The sequence below is a fragment of the Doryrhamphus excisus genome, chromosome 1, assembly GCF_030265055.1.
Source record: "Doryrhamphus excisus isolate RoL2022-K1 chromosome 1, RoL_Dexc_1.0, whole genome shotgun sequence".
Taxonomy (NCBI): domain Eukaryota; kingdom Metazoa; phylum Chordata; class Actinopteri; order Syngnathiformes; family Syngnathidae; genus Doryrhamphus; species Doryrhamphus excisus.
This window is the reverse complement of record NC_080466.1, coordinates 6,301,418-6,320,178: the sequence shown is the minus strand read 5'-3', so window position 1 is coordinate 6,320,178 and position 18,761 is coordinate 6,301,418. Positions and strand designations below refer to the sequence as shown.

At 39.0% G+C, this 18,761-nt stretch overlaps 1 protein-coding gene across 1 annotated transcript in view; it reads left to right on the top strand.

Annotated features, from left to right (window-relative positions):
- Positions 1-10,502, top strand: part of pcdh7a (protocadherin 7a) — a 55,754-nt gene extending 45,252 nt beyond the window's left edge. The window contains exons 5-6 of the mRNA XM_058069931.1: positions 3,119-3,320; positions 6,909-10,502. Of these exons, the coding sequence (XP_057925914.1) occupies positions 3,119-3,320; positions 6,909-7,444 (738 nt within the window). The 3' untranslated portion in view covers positions 7,445-10,502. The remainder of the gene's footprint in view (positions 1-3,118; positions 3,321-6,908) is intronic.
- The last annotated feature ends 8,259 nt before the right edge of the window (positions 10,503-18,761 follow it).

The window sequence follows — 18,761 nt, the reverse complement described above, 5'->3', positions numbered from 1 at the left end:
CCTATATAAATTATTATAAATATAAATTTTGTATTAAAATAATATAAATTAGAAATATAAAATTGGCCATTGCGTCCTTTCATTTTTCCCTATGTGGATCTTGAAGGAAAAAGTTTGGACACCCCTGCTTTACATGCTCACAGAGCTACGTAAAAGTCGTACAAGACTTCCTGAAACCTTCAGAACTTCAGAAGCTGATTATTATTCCCTGTTGGTGCGCCTCTTTTTTATTTTGTAAAATTCTCTGAACTATTCCTTCTATGTGTTTATATTAATATTTCATTCTACCTCGGAACAAGCACAATAATGACTGTTTACACAAACTATGTTTTTTTTTTTTTTATCTATTTGCCCTAAACCATGAGTGGACAAGGTAATGTGAGTGAGGAAATTAACCAGTGCTCAGTTGCCATAGTTACACATTTTCAAGTTTAAAATGGGAAGTTTTCCAAATACTGTCTCGTGTATATGTCAAACTGGCATTAAGGTCTTCATGTCTCATTTATCTGAAAATAGTTTGATGGAAATTCTCAGTGATGTTGAACAACAGCAAGAGACTGAAATGTTGCATTGAAACTTGTTTCATTAAAAGTATACTATGAAGACATTATGGGATATACATCTCAGGACCTGCTGGCTGCAGCCCGAAATGGATTAATTAATTCATTAGGCGGGGTTTCCCAAAACTTTTGTGTATAGACTGCATCTCATGATGAAGGCACTACTTCTTTCATTAGACTCTTTTCATCTCAAAGCCAGATGACAAGCAAACATGTGCACCCTTCTGCTTACTTAATTTTACTGCCTTGCAGTCTTTCATGTTCATTAGGTGAAATCTTCAAATGTTCCCTTTTCCTTTTGTGACTGGAAGGTGAGAAAGAGTCTTTTTATCCCAGCCGTCCATCACTTTTCCCTCCAGATCATCCCGAGGCGACAATTGGTTCGTTCAGTTTTTTCCGCTCTAATCTGTATTTTTTTTTTTTTTTACTGTGTTCCCTTTTCTTCATCCCGCGCGCACACTGCAAGTTTCAAAGCCGATGGAAATTGAAAGGGTTGTGATGTTGAACGCAGGTAAATGGGTATGAGAAGAGCTATGAGCTGTGTGTTATAGAAATGAGCTTCTGGGTGCCGAGTGATCCCTCGAGGCCACAAGGAGTCATTTAAGTCTCTCTGATGTATGTTTCCACAACTACGTTGACTACACGGAGGTGATTTGTGTGTTGGAAATCACAGCAGGTGTGATCTTCGCATTGAGTGAATGATGTGGACTTACTGAATCACTGCCTTGACTGGAGCTTTGTCACTGCTGGTGGGGAGATGGCCTTCTGGAGCAGCCTGTTGTCGGATGAATGATGATTAAATTCCTGGGTTACGAATGTTCCATTTCCACTGCACTTCATGACTTTACTACAGGGGCCTTGTCGTTGTTAAAGCGAGCACTACCCGGTACTATAAATAGAATGGTTAGCTGGGGTTCTGTATGAGTTAAGTTGATACCATATGGTTGATGTAAACCAATACTTGTCACTCGATGACCAAGAAGATTCATCATTGCTGCACAATTGTAAAATTTTTACTCTCCTCGGTCTACTCTACTCCTGTCTCCTTTCTTTGTGCCTTTGCAATATCTCCGCACAGTCTCCCCTTTTCTGCAATGACCTATTTTGTTGTTCCTTCAATCTCTTCTTTGATAAAATTTTGTCATACGCAGTTCAATTTCAGGTGAGAATTCAGAGGTCAAAAATGATGACAACAGCATGTGTGTTGTATAGATCGAGCAAGGAATGTATTTTCCCTTTTCAGTAATTGAGTTACAATGGAATGGTTTACTCCCCGTCTCTGAACAAACATGGTACAGTCCTTTTAATTCATAATAAACAGCATTCTCCGTGATCACAGAATGATGCTGAGGAAATTTAATCTTGCCCAAATAATTTAAATAATTATTTATTTAAATTATTTAAATTATTTGGGCAATTTACTGTTCACGCTGCACTTTACATTATGTTGTTCATATTTGGTGTCTATTTATTCTCCACATTATTATTATTGTTATTATTTATTATTACTTATCTTCTTTTGTGTCTGTTATATGGGAGCCAGGCAACGACATTTCGTTGGCAATTTCACTACTGTGTTTTTGTGCAATGACAATAAAGGAAGTCTATCTATCTATCTATCTATATCCACATCCAACATGCTAAATGCAGTAGTAATGCACCTCAAAGATGGTTGCCACGCTACTCCCGCCGCCTCTAAGAAGAAGAAAACGCAACACCATCATGCAGACATGTCATGGTGCAGGCAGCTTTCACAGGAAGTGCAGCCGGTTGTTCACTCGAAGCACCATCAATAAATTACTAAAAATGTCTTATTCTAAATGACACCACAAATTGACCCATAACCATGTCAAATTATTATCAGTCATACCCTTTTTTTCCAATGTTATCTTTTATTGGATCTTTTATTAGATTAGTGACCTGACTCACAGAGGTTAGTGACAGCCAGCATGTTGGTCATGCTGTGTGATGAAAACGTCATTACAGCATTACTTTGTTATTATTTATACAACGCTTATTTTCATAACCATATTCAAAAAATCAATAAAAAATCAGATCAGGACATTTTGTTTTAGTGAGTTAAGTTTGTTGTTTATATTGAGACATACTGTAAGGCACTTTACAATTTTCTGCACAAAACTGAAACGCCATTCTGGTTATTGTTAGGAGGGCAGAATTTATGGAAGAACTCTTCTATTGCCACTCGATGTAGCTGTAGCACATAGGGCATCATCCATGTTAAAGGGACTATATGTTCCTCCACTGCTGCAATGAAGCCACATTCCAAATGAAGAATAAGCAGAGGGCAGGCCATACGTTTGTAAACAGTCATGGCCCAGTAGTTTTAATCTAATCCAGATTACCCAAAAAGTTTACTAGGCCACGATGATTGGTTGATAACATTATCCTGTATTGTATCACTCTTGAACATAAACACGACCAGATAATCTCAATATGTCTTGCCTATACCTAATCCCCAGATTGGCAATCTCCGATTAGGACTTTCCCTAATGATTAATCCCATATTGTTTGTGTTTGTGTGCGTGCGTGCCCTACAGGGGACCCTTCGCCGTGTGACCTTCTCAGTGGTGAGTCAGGCCCAGGATGCTGGTTGCTATGACAGCGGCCTGGAGGACTCGGAGACCCCCAGCAGCAAGAGTTCATCAGGGCCACGCTTGGGAGTCCTGCCGCTGCCGGAGGAAGGTTACGAGCGCACCACACCAGAGGGTAGTGTGGGGGAGGAGGAACATGTGGAGAATGGTCAGTGGACACACACACACACACTCACACACAGAGTCTAGCAGGGTTTTTGTTGTGGACCAGCCCAAATGTCCACCCAAATAAAAGTGGGATGTGTGCTGAGTAAAGATGAAATGCGTGCATACATGCATACATTATCTTATAATAATTATCTTTATAATAACATTACCATAACTACTCCATTTAATACCATTATTCAGTTAGACACTGATTCTTCTGTAGTCGTCATATACGTATGTAGTGTCACGGTTCGGCATGTCGGTGTTGCGATGCGCCCCCAGGATGCAGAGAGGACGAGAAGGTGCAGGTAAAAGCTTAGCTTTATACAATCAAGAAATTACTAACAGGTGCGTGAGGGAGAGAACGTAAGTGACGGAACACAGGAAATAATACAAAATAAGAGTATGAGAGTAGAAACTAAGGCTGACAAAATGAAAACAAAAACTGTCACACAAGCAACAGTGCTTATTGTGACATGTAGTCTACAAAAATAAGCTGTGGCTGAAAGCAACTTCCTGGTGTAGTTTTTTCTTAACTCCACCAAATGGCAATAAATGTGCATTCATTCACAATGGTCGCGGGCGTGCTGGAGCCTATCCCAGCTGTCTTCGGGCAAGAGGCGAGGTACACCCTGGACTGCTCACCAGCCAATCACAAGGCACATATAGACAAACAACCATTCACACTCACATTCATACCTATGGACAATTTGGAGTCACCAATTAGCCTAGCATGTTTTTGGAATGTGGGAGGAAACCGGAGTAAACCCTCGCATGCACGGGGAGAACATTCAAACTCCACACAGAGACGTCCCGAGCGGGAAATCAAACCTGGGTCCCCTAGCTGTGTGCCCTGCACGCTAACCACTCAGAGACCATGCAGCCGCAATAGCTTCATTTGGTGTATAATGAGTGGTCAGCATCCAGCAGCTATATCTACCACTGCATGCGCTTCTCAAAATCTTTTCATGTGTGTTTCGCTGCTGTCGACAATGAACTCATCAGCGGTATTAATGCTGGCTGCGCAGTTTGCTCATTAGCGCTGTTACAACATTGATTTTGTTGCGGCTGTGTCGTCCAATATACTGAATGAACATATGGTCAAAGAGACCTATGTTTTCCTGTAAAATTTATCATGCACTCACAATTATTATAATAGTTTAAAAAATTAAGTTGAGTTTTAACATTTCCAAAATAACATCCTCCCACAAATTATTGCCTGCTTCCGAGACCCCATCCTTTTTGTGTTTTAGGTAATTATACACCTTGCTATAATTACAGCCTTTACAGAAGTCATGTATTTAATTTATTTAGCACTTTTTCCGACTCTATATCACTGACAATAACACCAGTAAAAGAACGTTGGATAAAAGCAGCGTAATATTTACAGATGAAAATGTGATTTTTGATACAGGTGAGTATTGAAGAGGAAGTTTCAAAGGGAGAAGTTTTTGCAAAAGAATGGCATTTATTTAGGACTGCCGAAGTTTATATTTTCTGTTCCTCAAGGCCGCACACATGCTATTCGGTGAAAAAACTTTTACTTCAAGCTTGACCTCACATGAATAGTCATGTGAGAACTGTACTTTATGCTGGCATTTTTATATGATAACAATTTTGGGGGAGCAACAAATAAGATGTTCAACTCAGCTATAGAATCTCTCTTTCCCTTGTATAGCATATGGACATGCCAGAACTGGAAGAACTGTGGTTAGAGCATGAAGGTCAATGTAACCTTGGTTGCTTTTGGTGCTCAGCATGCAGTTTAGCACTGCTTTCACACAGACAGCAGATTTCTGGAGGATTTTTTTTTTTCCTTTCGGGGTAGGATGAGGGGGCGAGTTTAATAACTTTTCGTCACGGTCAAATGAAAAGAGGGATTTAGCTGAGAACATTAGAATACATAATTACGTGCTTGTTTAGGCTCATGTGGCCTCTACTTTAGAAGCATTAGGCTAGGGCAGGCAGTGGTTGTCAAGGCAGAAATATCCCACCCCCAGTTTGAAATAGTACTGAGAAACTGATCATATCTATTTATTTATCTATACCGTACAGATAAGAACTCAAAACTGAAACCAGCAAAATTTTTGTTACTCGATTTAGTCTTCCTTATGGTATTTTTTGGTCGTAAAATGTGTTCATTGGTTCATTTTTCCTTGAACTCAACCTCCTGCAGCTGCAGGCTGTGTCAAGATCTCCATAGTGTATGTTTCCTCTACAATCAAAACACCCAGACCATTAATCCTGTGTGTGGGTGTCCTCCTTTTCTCATTTCCTCTTATGAACTTATTTTTCTGCTGTTAGCAGTTAATAGTAGATCTTGACCGAGTATCTGTCCTTTGCCGACATACATTGTCTTCACATACTAGGTTTAGTATTTAGTACTGACTTGAAGTCTGGGTTGCATACTAGGATCAATTGAGTCGGGTGTCAATGTGCAAAAAAAAATAAAATTCATTTTATCCCAGGACAGCTAAGGCTACAGATGTAGCTTACCACCACCGTTGTGTGACTGTGGCGTGAATGAATAATGGGTTCCACCGTGAAAGCCGCTATATCAATCCAATTCTTTATTATTATTATTATTATTCCAACTTCTTCCAGGTCTGTGAATTGGGGGATGGATTGTGAATTTTCAACATGTTTTGCCATTCTTCATGTGATTTTAATTTTACATTAAAATTTTCATGTAGTTTAATGTCTATTTGATATCAGCTTTTTATATATATTATATATATATATATATTATTATAGATATATATTATATATATATAGATATATTATATAGATATATATATATATATATTGTATTTTTCTTCAGAGAATATACTAACTCCTTATTTCTAAAATCACAAATACTTAAACTTGCTGATATAGTTAATCTTCAAACAGCTAAAATATGTCATTGTATGGTCATATCACCTTGTACTTCGGTACGAGGTGCATTATTAAAAAAAAAAAACTTAAACTGTATTATGGAAAGCAGGAAGTGAACAAATGTAACAGTTACTGATTGTAAAAGTACCAGATGGAGGGGTAGGAGTTAATAAGCTTTGCTTCTTCCAACTCCTTTTGGACATGTGGAACTGTGAACTGATTATGTGATGCATTCAATTGGAATCTGATGCATGCTGTGTATGTTTGTCAAAGTTGTATGACAATAATGAGCAAGATTTATCATCTTTATTATTCCTTATTGTATTAATCATGTCAATATTGATCCATGCACGACTCCTTGACATAGATAATGACGCTGACCTTTGCTATGAGGTGTGTGGGGGGGGGGCCCTCACTAACCTCCTGAACCAGCATTAATGGGATTTTAAAAAGGCTTACTCCTTTCCTTGCATGTCATCCTAGTATTCAATAACAGTATTCTCTTTGGTCTCACCAGTGGCTTCCTTCTCCAGCCGACCTTTCATCTCTCATGATAGCTGAGCACAGCTGGATTTAGTCAGCAGTTCAGCGTTTTTCTGCTTTCTTGCCTTTTTTGTCTTCTTCACTGACTATTCAGCAACTTTTCTGTGCTCATACCTTTAACGTAATCACCCCCAAATTTTTCTAAATGCTGCTTTCCTCGTGTGTCCAGATGCCAGGCAGCTGCCAGATGTCGCCCTGACCGGAAAGTGTACCCGCGAGTGTGATGAGTTCGGCCACTCGGACACGTGTTGGATGCCAGTGCGCCCGTCGCCTCGCCAGCGCCAACGCCACGGCAGCGACCCCCCACGGCTTTCCACCTTTGCCCCCGGCGACGACAACAACAATCTGCGTAGAAATGACCACGAGAGCGACAGTGAGAGTGCGGGTAGTGTTGGGAGCTCAGAACCGGGGGTGGTCGTCCCCGGAGAAGGTCAGAGGTTACCCCTAGTCAACGGTGACCCTCTGGGTACCCTGGGAAGAGCGAACAAGAACATGGGCGACCACAATCGCAACCTTCTCAACCGGAAGATGACATCTGCGTCATACGACACCTTCAGCAGTGCTGGCTTTGGGAGGCGCCAACAGGAAGAGGGAGGTGGGGAAGGAGGCCAAAACCCAACTGAGGTCATACCTCTGACCCGGACTGGAGGGGACTACAAGACCACGTCCTGCCTCACTTTGTCACGCCGTGAAGTCTACCTGTGACCTCTTCAACCATGCAGCAATCGACCCGTCGCCACATTTGAAGGACTTTTTAGAACGTGAAAATGATGGTTTCCCAAAAGTTGTACATGCATTCAGAACTTGTGGATTCTAATATTTATAGGCACTTAAACTTCAACGAGTGATGCATTAACTATTTTCAGAGCTCCTGCCAGGAATACTTTCTCTTTTAAAAAAAAAAATGACAAGTGAAAGTTGCCTGCGGGCAATGGTTCTATTATGTCCATGTGGAGGAGGACGACTTCATCTTTTCTTTATTTTTTTTTCTACCTGAATCTGATGCATGCCTGACCTTCTGCCACTGAGGCAACTGTGTGAAGAAAAACTGTGTAAATCACCGTGCCGGAAAGGCTTCACTATGAAACCTAACTTTCAAGACTCAACCAACAAACATTCACTTTTATAGATAAGCAGAAAAAAAAAACAGACAAAGCTTACTGGATGCATTTTAACAAAGAAGTATTAGGGTCTCAATAAAACGAAAAAATATATATGCATTTATGACTATAAAGACACAATGTTACAAGAATAAAGTAGCATTTCTAACTCATAAATAGAGTCAGAAAGCTGCAAGGAAAAGGTTTTAATGTCATGAAAGGAAGGCTTTAATATTTTTTAAATCATTTTAATGCTGAAATTTACACCTTATTCTGAAAACTGACATTTTTTCTTATATTATTGCAACTCTCTTTTCATAACATGATAGTGTTTTGTTACAACATATTTCTTTTTTATTTTGGTTTTGTCTTTATTTAAAATTTTGTCTTTTGTAATTTTTTTTCTCATTATACCTTATTCTTGTAAAATTAGGACTACTATTTTTGTCACCTATATTCTTTGGTTCAACATTTTTTACTACATTGACTTTATTCTTGTTTGCGGGTAATATTTTTGTACTTTATTCCCGTACAGTTTTTTCTCATCATAAGACTATTTTCTTGTAACATTACATTTTTTAGTCTTGTATTTTATTCATAAATGAAATTACAAAATTGCATTGTATAATTTCATTATTACAACTATAGTAATACCTTTAATAATAACGATAAAATGATGACTATTCCCCCAGTGCCATTATTTTATTTCCCTTTGACTTTGACCCTAATACTCCTTTGTACAATTTAAGCCAGTTAGATAATACAAGGTTCACTTTCTTAAAAAATGTACCAGTAGTCAATTAGTTAGCCCTATGTGGGTTACATTAGTGTACAGTGTACCTTAAGGGACAAAAATGGACACCAACTGTACTTCTGCTTCTTGTATTGTACCAGAGAACAAGTGTACAGTTACAACACGATCATCTTATGATCCTTAAAGCAGGTACTCTTTTAAGAACAAGACTGAAACTATGTAATTTTTTTTTTCTAATGTAACCACTCAGAACACAAGAGCATAAATAGTATCACAGTGTGTTTGACATAATGCCTTCACACCCAGCCTGTATGTATATAAAGTATGCGTGCATTGGATAACAAAGCAGTGTTTCCAACTTACCTACAAGACCCATGACCCTGCGTGTGCATGAACACGCGCGCGCACACACACGCACACACACATGCCTTTAGGCAGTACAGTATACACAAATCTGTACATTGACACTGTAACATAAAGACAATAATGGGCATTCGCTTTCATGCAGGGACAAGCACACTAACGCATACAAACTGCTATTTTAAACATGCAATGTATTTAAATAACATTCATCTCCATTAAAAGAACATCTATTGTATGTAACATTAGACAATATGCAGATTAAACATATTCGGCATAATGTAGGTAGGTCTCATAGTGGGGAGGAAAAAAGCTGACGCTGCATGAAAGATAATGCTAACTACTTTTTCCTCCTTTTTGGAAAAAAAAAACACGCCTATTTGGTTACATCTGTACTATAACTTTGTGCTTAAGGGGCAATGGAGATAAAGATGGCAGGAAGAGAGGTGACATCTTTAAGTGGAGGTTGCACAAAACTTTTCCAAAAATGCAGCACATTCTGAAGCACTCCCCTGCTTCTGTGCATGAACTCCTTCGCCCTTCCCACTTTTGAGGAGCGGCAGCTGCAGATCGAGGCCAGCACATCTTAATTCCCATCATGAGAGTGCGGATAGGGATAATAGGGTTAGCACGTCCCTCTGGTCTTAATGAGTTCCTTTTATGGCTCCTCTCTCCTCCCTTCATCTTACACGGATCTTATTATCAACGTCTCAATATGTGAATGTAACCGCAAATTGTCAGGAAGTGTGTTTCCTCATTGTTCTGGTGCAGATCATGGGGGGAGGGGGGGGGGGGTCGTTGAAGGTTTTCTGCAGCAGCAGTTCCGATTCCCGTGGAGGATGACTTTATGTGTACCCATGTCCTGTATATACGCACCTTAACAAATGTGTCATGTACTCTCTACCTGGATCTGTCTTTATCTCCATGTTTACTGATGAACTTTATTGGGGATCAGCTTCTAAAACGAACTGCTGGAATGGATTCCCCCGAAAGGAAACTTTGTCAAGAGGCTCGTTATATCTGCTGTTTTAAGGCAGTTTCATTATTGCACCTTTCAAGGGAACTCACTGTAAATGAATCAGTGTGGGTGTGTATCTCTTTTTTTTATAATATACTGCACGTTTAAACATGTTTCACTACTGCAAAAACAAGAAGGGGAGGCAGACTTAATGAGGACATTTTGCCAGATTGTACAGTGGACTGAAGGATTGCACCAGTAACCCCCCCCCCCCTTCTTGTGCTGTTAGTCTTATACTAGATAGCCATGTACAGGCGACACACGACTGGACACCGTAAAGGACAATGGCATGCTTACGCTCTTCAAATCTGCACTTATGATGAAAGGAAAAAAAAAATACATCGGAGGAAGGATTCCTTTTCTTTTCTTAAGGGACTCACTCTGTTTTTTGCTCCCCCCTTCCTCTTAACGATTTACTGAACTAATTGCATTTGCTATGACAAGGGAGAAGAGGACCTGTCAGCACACGGTTTGGTTATGAAGACAAATCCTGTAAAAGTTTGAATTTGACATTAAAAACGTTGAACACTCTCATGTGGAGGTTTTTATGACTCACACACTCGGACTGTGACATCTTCACAAAGTAGTTGGGCTTCCAGTATATCCTGGCGAGATTGGCAGCATCTTCCAACTTGATGACTTAATTCTTCAATTTAATAGTCTTCACCCTCTTTGGAATGTTGCTGTCACTTGCAGCAACTTATTGCAAGTATGTAGTTGGAAATTTAAAATAAAACTACAGCAGAAATGGAAAAACAACATTAAAAATTAAGTACTTTTTTTGCATTCTATGAGAAAAAAGTCATAATTTTACAAGAATAAACTTGGAATACTGTCTAAAAAATGCTTTTTTAAGGAGCATTCAATTCATTTTCTACCACTTTTCCTCACGAGGGTCGCGGGGATGCTGGAGCCTATCCCAGCTGTCTTCAGGCAAGAGGCGGGGTACACCCTGGACTGGTCACCAGCCAATCACAGGGCACATATAGACAAACAACCATTCACACTCACATTCATACCTATGGACAATTTGGAGTCACCAATTAACCTAGCATGTTTTTGGAATGTGGGAGGAAACTGGAGTACCCGGAGAAAACCCACGCATGCACGGGGAGAACATGCAAACTCCACACAGAGATGGCCGAGGGTGGAATTGAACCCTGGTCTCCTAGCTGTGAGGTCTGCGTGCTAACCACTCGAACGCCGTGCCGCCAGCATTGAATTCAAATATTAAATAAAAATATAATATTATATATATATATATATATATATATATATATATATATATATATATATATATATATATATATATATTATGAGAAACAAACAAAACAAAACATTTCCATTGTTGGACAGTTACTTTTGGGGGGAAAATAATATTATGGGCTTGAAGTCAAAATATTGGGAATATTACCATCCATCCATCCATTTTCTATACCTCTTATCCTCACATGCTGGAGCCTATCCCAGCTGTCTTTGGGCGAGAGGCAGGACACCCTGGACTGGTTGCCAACCAATCACAGGGCACATATAGACAAACAACCATTCACACTCACATTCATACCTATGGACAATTTGGAGTCACCAATTAACCTAGCATGTTTTTGGAATGTGGGAGGAAACCGGAGTACCCGGAGAAAACCCGCACACACACGGGAGAGAACAAACCGAGAAAGCTCGGTTTAAATCTTTCTTGTAGCATCTCTCACATCTCCCACAGTCTGAATATACACAATAGGTTCATGGCCCATAGTTGTGGATGTTTGTGTAAATTGATGACAAGTCTTGGGTGTACTCCGTGCGTGTCATTTTTCACAGGACAGGAATTGCTGCACCTCCTGCTGGGGGTAAAATGTGGCGCTTTACCTTAGTGGAATTGGGATCAGCTGTATGCAATTAGTTGCAATTAGTTGGGTTCATAAGCCCCCTGTTCTCATCACCTGTGCTGTGACCTTAACAGTTTCCTTACTTGTTGCTACCATAAGTTCCTGCACCTAATCGTGCTTAATAAAAGGACTTTTAATTGCAATGCTAACTGTAGCAGTGCAAGTCATCCATAATTACAATAAACATATGAATGTATGGATACTGCATGAGCCTCTAATGAACATGCAGACAGAGACACTCCACTCCCTCGTACAAGGAAGGCTGAAATGTAACTCATTTCCTTGTGTTTGTTCTGTTCCGCTAATGTTATTAGTGATATTGTACTGAGCAGCCTCGACAGAGGTCCCCCCGCCGCCCTATAGGGATAGAGCCTCCCTCCTTTGCACTTTTAACATTTTGTGCTGTAATATTTTTTAAAGATTGTTTTACAGGTCGTCCTGAGGGCAACAATCCTAAATGCTCAACATGTATGTTTTTGTTTTATTTGTGCTGTTCTCAGGGGGGTATTTCATCATTTGGGAGCCCAACGCAAACCTAGTCATTGGAGCCCTGCACATGCTTTTTTTTTTTTTTTTACATTTTTAGTGAGTATGTACAGGTGAAGTGCATATTGGCAGACATGGCACTACAAGACAGTGACCTTGAGCAAGTGAACACCGCCATGGATCAGTGGCACGGGCAAAACAGCGTGCGTTTGCCATAAAAACTGTGATAGTTTGACAGCTGCACGGAGGGAGTTCCGACGTTTTTACAACTTGGGACTCGACCAAGAACTCTGCATGAGTTAAAACAGAGAATTCAGGATGAAATGAATAGTATCCCAGCTGAGATGTTGTGGTCGTCCATGAGGAATCTCAACAGCAGATTTGAGGAATGCATTACTACAGGAAATCTGTCAATGTAAGTTTCTGGTTACTTAGCCGCATTTATATACACAGCCAAAAACAATTTGAAATTATAATCTTCATCATCTTCTAACTGGTGTGAATATGAGAACATTTTACGACTTCCTGGACTAGATAAAGTGCTGAAAATCCTTCTGGGATACCGAAAAAGTCAATCATCTCAACTCTTTATGTAATCAGTAAAAACATTAAGCGCCATTTTAAAAAAATAAATAAATAAACAATAAGAGCGGTAACATGGACTAGTCCAGGGGTCAGCAACCCTCGGCTGCAGAGCCGCATGCGGCTCTTCAGCGTCTTTGTCGTGGCTCCCTTCGCAATGCTCAAGTATTTTTTTCAACAACCAAATGGGGAAAATATGCATCTTTGTCATTTTTGTAGTTTTTAAAAAATCCTACTATCTGTGAGACCCTGCATGAAACCTGGCTTACAAATTGCAATGCGATCCCAGATAGCTTTTGCCCAGACAAGACCAATCAGGAGTTTCATTTGACCGACCAATGAGGATGCCAGGTTCTCACAGGTCCGATTTCTTGGAACTATTTGACATTTGTAAAGAATAATAATAATAATAAACATATAAATAAAAAAAGCAGTGGCATGGGAAATTAAGTAAACATACTAAGTAACTTTACATTTAATTCAAACACATCTTTATCTACATTTATCTTCAATATTAGCAAGAGTATTTCATCAACTCTGCCTTTTCTCCTCTGAACTTCTTTGACACCCCAAAATTCCCTCCAAATCTGGCAGTCAATCAAAATCTTGGGAGACTCGCAATATGCAATGGCTGTGAGCCCGTCGCTGCACATTTCTTCAGGCATCAGGTATTGACGTTGAACCAAGATGATACTGCCATTACCCACTGAGTTGGCATCCATTACACATACACACTGCACTTGTTAAAACTGCTCAAATTAAGAACGATTCATACTCTTTATAATTAAGTTTATAAGATATTTTTTTTTAATTAAGTTTTGCGGCTCGAGGATATTTTTCTTTCGTGAGCGAGGGGGTAAAATGTCTCTTTTTATAGTAAAGGTTGCCGACCCCTGGACTAGTCCATTGCGTAAGAAGAGAGGGGCAGCAGTCTAAACACTTATGAAAAACTATGCATTTTGATGTAGTTTTGAGTATGTAAATTAAGACTAAAATAGTAGTATGTACATTTTAATTGAGGGAAAAAATCAATAATCAGTTTTAATGAGCTCTTTGGGTGCCTCAGGCAATTAAATATGGTAAAGATTACCATGTCCATACAATTATTTACCATTATTGTACAATAATAATCATTTTGTCATTCCATAGTTAAGAATAAGACTAATAGAAGCGGAAAATAGTTTCTCATGAACATTTGTATCTAGATTCTGTTTAAAGACATTTATAGCCAATTATAATAGATTATAATAGACAATGATAGCAAATTGTGGAGTCAGGACTTGCAAATAGAAAAGGCTTTGTAAGGTGAAGGACTTTCCACGCCATGAAGTCGTGTAAGGTCATTTCCTTCAGTCTACTAGGCAACAGTGACACCTAGTGGTTGGTGGTGTTTTGACACATTTTACACTTTTAACATTACACACTTCACTACACAAGAATTAAAAGAGCAATAAATTATTACTGAAAAAATCTTTATTGAAGCACAATGTTAAAAAGTTACACCTTAAAATGCCTTCAAGTGTGTATCACTAAGACTGACCTCACTCATTATTCAGTTGTAAAAGGAGGCAGAAAGGATTAAAAATGATAACATTCTGCTCATTGATCATTTATGAACATAGGCACTTCTTACTCCACATTTTATAGAATGTGTCATGTCAAAATGAAAACCAGTGGGTCTTTAGTAATAATTTACCAATATTCAGGAGGAAAAAGGTGCGACATCTGTTTGGTTGTGTTTGCAGACGTTAATTTCGCAAATAACACCATAAAATTTGTCATTTTCCAATGTTAGCCATCATGATTTTAAGGTTCTGAACAGGGCAGCATTTTCAGTCAATGGGAAACATTCATTCATTCATTCATTTTCTACCGCTTATTCTCACGGGGGTTGTGGGGATGCTGGAGCCTATCCCAGCTGTCTTCGGTCGAGAGGTGGGATACACACTGCCATCCAATCACAGGGCACATATAGACAAACAACCATTCACACTCACATTCATACCTATCGCCAATTAACCTAGCATGTTTTAGGAATGTGAGGAAACCGGAATCCTCGGAGAAAACATGAAACATGCAAACTCCACGCAGAGATGGCCAAGGGTGGAATTGAACTTAGGTCTTCTAACTGTCAGGCCTGCACACTAACCACTCGACCACCGCGCAGCCCTACATCCTCTTATACGACATCCCCAAGGAGCAATCGGCAATCATAAAACTCAAAGATAAAATATATCATAAGCAGCCTTCATTAAAACATTGAAAATATAGCATAAATCAATCTTGTTCCTCAACATTAATGTTGATAAATAAATCTGTAAGGTTCTGTGAAGCACTTAATCGGAGAAGAAAGTTCAATAATAACACAAAGCATCTTGGCGGAGCTACTCTACGTGCAACTCCTGTATGTTCTTGTGTCAGGGATAGGTTAAAAACATGCCAACTTTATGACATGACACTTCTATGTCATGTAGAACACGTATGAATGTATACATATATGAAAAGTCCCTTTAAGGTCCCCAAATGATGGACCAATGAGTCCTTTTTCATTGATTTCATCCAAATGAGTAGAAACATTACATGAGTTGACATTATACAACAATAGTATCTTTATTAGTCCGGATTTAATGACAGAGAGAATTGCTTTTATGTGCAGATTAAAAGAATATTATTGCTCTTGATTGAATTCCCTTATTTTTCTTATTTGTGCATAGGCTGTCAGAAAGGAAAATTTCACTCTCCAAAGTCCAGGGTGACTGCTGTAGAGCTGGGATACATCCTGTCAAGGTTTTGTGTTCCTCTATTGAGGAAAGCCGTACAGCAGAGTGGTAAACAGACGCTCTCATTTGAGCCAAGCTGCTGACGTGCTTTTATATTTTATTTGGATTCTGTGTCTTTTCATCTTATTTCATGGCCACATCGGCGTAAGCCCTTCAAACAAGTGCCCTTCCTGATGGAAAAACATGACACACTGTCATATTCACGTATACGAGGTGTACAGAAAGAGGCATGAAGCTACATAGTGGTGACTGTTATTATTCTGAAGCCTGTGCTTGTATTTCTTCTAATGACTCTTTATGCAGTTTGTGTTATGTTATGGTTAACATGACCAGAAGTTAGGGATCTGGTAACAATTACAGTTGGAGTTAGGATTATGGTTATCGAGCACTGACAATAACAATATAACAATATCCTGTTCTGTGCCAAATTGTAACTTTTCGACTATGCATTGACTTCATCAGGCTTGACATTGCCCTATTACTACTTTCTAGCACATATATGTACATGATACACATTTCAGGAATATTAATATTTGGTTTACTGTAACATGTAACATTTTACTGCAACAGGCGCATGCAGAGATTGAGCGGCTGCAGCTTATTGGACTCACCTGCAGTGGAAGACACACAGGTGATAGCCATGTTTGTGAAATCCACTTACATTTGGCAATAAATAAACCATAAGGATGAAAACATTTTAGGTGCAGCCTAAATAAAATGCACTTAAAAGACTTAGTCTATCTGTTTACTGTGTTTAATAGATAGGGATAGATAGATAGACTCCCTTTATTGTCATTGCACAAAAACACAGTAGTGAAATTGTCAACGAAATGTCGTTGCCTGGCTCCCATATAATAACAGACACAAAAGAAGATAAGTAATAATAAATAATAATAATAATAATAATGTGGAGAATAAATGACCATTACTGTTCTACAAAGTTAATTTTTTTTTCATTTCAAACCTGAAATATTGAGACAAAGTTGAGCTACATGTCAGTCTGGTGAGGTATCCATTCATTTTCTATACCGCTTATCCTCACTAGGGGCATGCTGGAGCCTATCCCAGCTGTCTTTGGGTGAGGTACCACCTGGACTGGTCGCCAGCCAATCACAGGGCACATATAGACAAACAACCATTCACACTCACATTCATTCCTATGGATAATGTGGAGTCGCCAATTAATCTAACATGCATGTTTTCGGAATGTGGGAGGAAACCAGAGTACCCGGATAAAACCCACACATGCACAGAGACAGCGTGTAAACTCCACACAGAGATGCCAGAGTGGGGAATCGAACCCAGCTGTGTGGCCTGCACTAACCGCTCATTCACTGTGCAGCCCTGGTGAGGTATATTGTGGTATATTAAAAAAAAAAGTGTGTACTGTGTTGTCAGCTTTATAAAAATGTTGTATTTTGGATTAATTATTATGCACAACACTGATATATATGTACACACCCACACATGTAAATTATAATAACATATAATGCTAATAATTTTATGAATAATTTTCTCAATGCGTGCCCTTTTTCTGGCTTGAGCACCTGCCTCCCAAAATGTCTGTGCTTGTGCTTGCTTTGCAATGATGATGAATTTGAGAAAGCACTAAAGCATTTTGCACACAAGCTTGATGCATTTTAAGATATGCACAGAAACGACCCCAGGGACTTTTCATCACTGACAGCACAGCTGGCTCAGTAATTTGCCCAAACGCCGTTTTCTCCCCCAAACAGCTGCCTGATGTTCTCAAGGAATGTGAAATATCTGCATTGTTTTGGCATATTTTCATACAATAACACACACACACACAAATGTAGTTTATCTATATAATTTAATGACCTTTTGCAATATGTCTGACTCACAAAATCGAAAAAAAATTGCATCCCTTTGGTTGAGTCCCAGAGCAGATGGCAGCGTCGCAAACATGTCTGTGTGGAGATGATGATATCTGGATCGATAGAAAGTTGTTGTGTCTCGAGAAGAAAACGAGGATATTTCTCATTTACAGAAAATCTGTCTCGTGGGAAGAGGGCAGTCAGACGTCTTACAGACGATGGAATGAGCATTGACCTACGGCATCGCTTCTGTGAGTGATAGTACATGTAAAATAGAAGTGTCAGTGCATGAGGCACGGTTGGAAATGCACATTAAGTGGACACTATAAACCTTGCAATCCGACCTGCACTCTGCGTTCCCGGCGTCATTCATTCTTGGCGTGGAATTGTTTTTTCCAGTTTTTTTACATTATAATTTTTTTTGTTTTTTGTTTTTGTTTTTTTTAACTGAGTTTCTTGTTTTATTAACAATGGTTTTCATCTCCAATTCTGAAACGCCAAACTTTGCTATTGCGTTTATGATTGTATGGTATTAAGGGTGGATTACGTCCTCACTGAATGGCCAGGTTCCATATGCATACAACTACACAAACATGGTGATTTTAGTCATAATTGGAAAACAAACTCATCAGAACAATGAGTTTACGTCTGAAAAAAATCATAAATGGCAGTTTAATAGGTAGCTTCAAATCGATCTGTGGTGGTCATAATTAATTAGTGGCAAGCTGCCACAAATTGGGCCTTTGGCCTAAGATTTTTTTTTTTTTTTTTACATTACATTATAATTTTTTAACATTATAATCTCCAGCATACTCACAACCCTAGTGAGGATTTTTAGAATTAATTGTAAAAGCTGATGCTTAAAGTTATGAACAATGTCATATTACCTGCTCTCAATAGACCAATAATGAATTGTTATTTAATAGCCGAGAACATTATGGTTTCACGACAGCTATACAGTACGACTCTCATGCCGTGTGTGTAAATTAAACAAGACATATTGTCAAAGTCGTCGCCGGAGATTTAAAAAAAAAAAAGTGATAGTCTGCTACACAAAGTGGAGGTGTGCAATAATAGCACAACATCCCTCTGGGACAACAGATGGGTTCAGATATACAAACCGTGTTGTAGCCACTGAAGTAGATCATTACAAGCTGATAACATCAGTAATGGATGAACACAAGTAAAGGTAATAAATGTTTTTGATAGCCTCTGTGC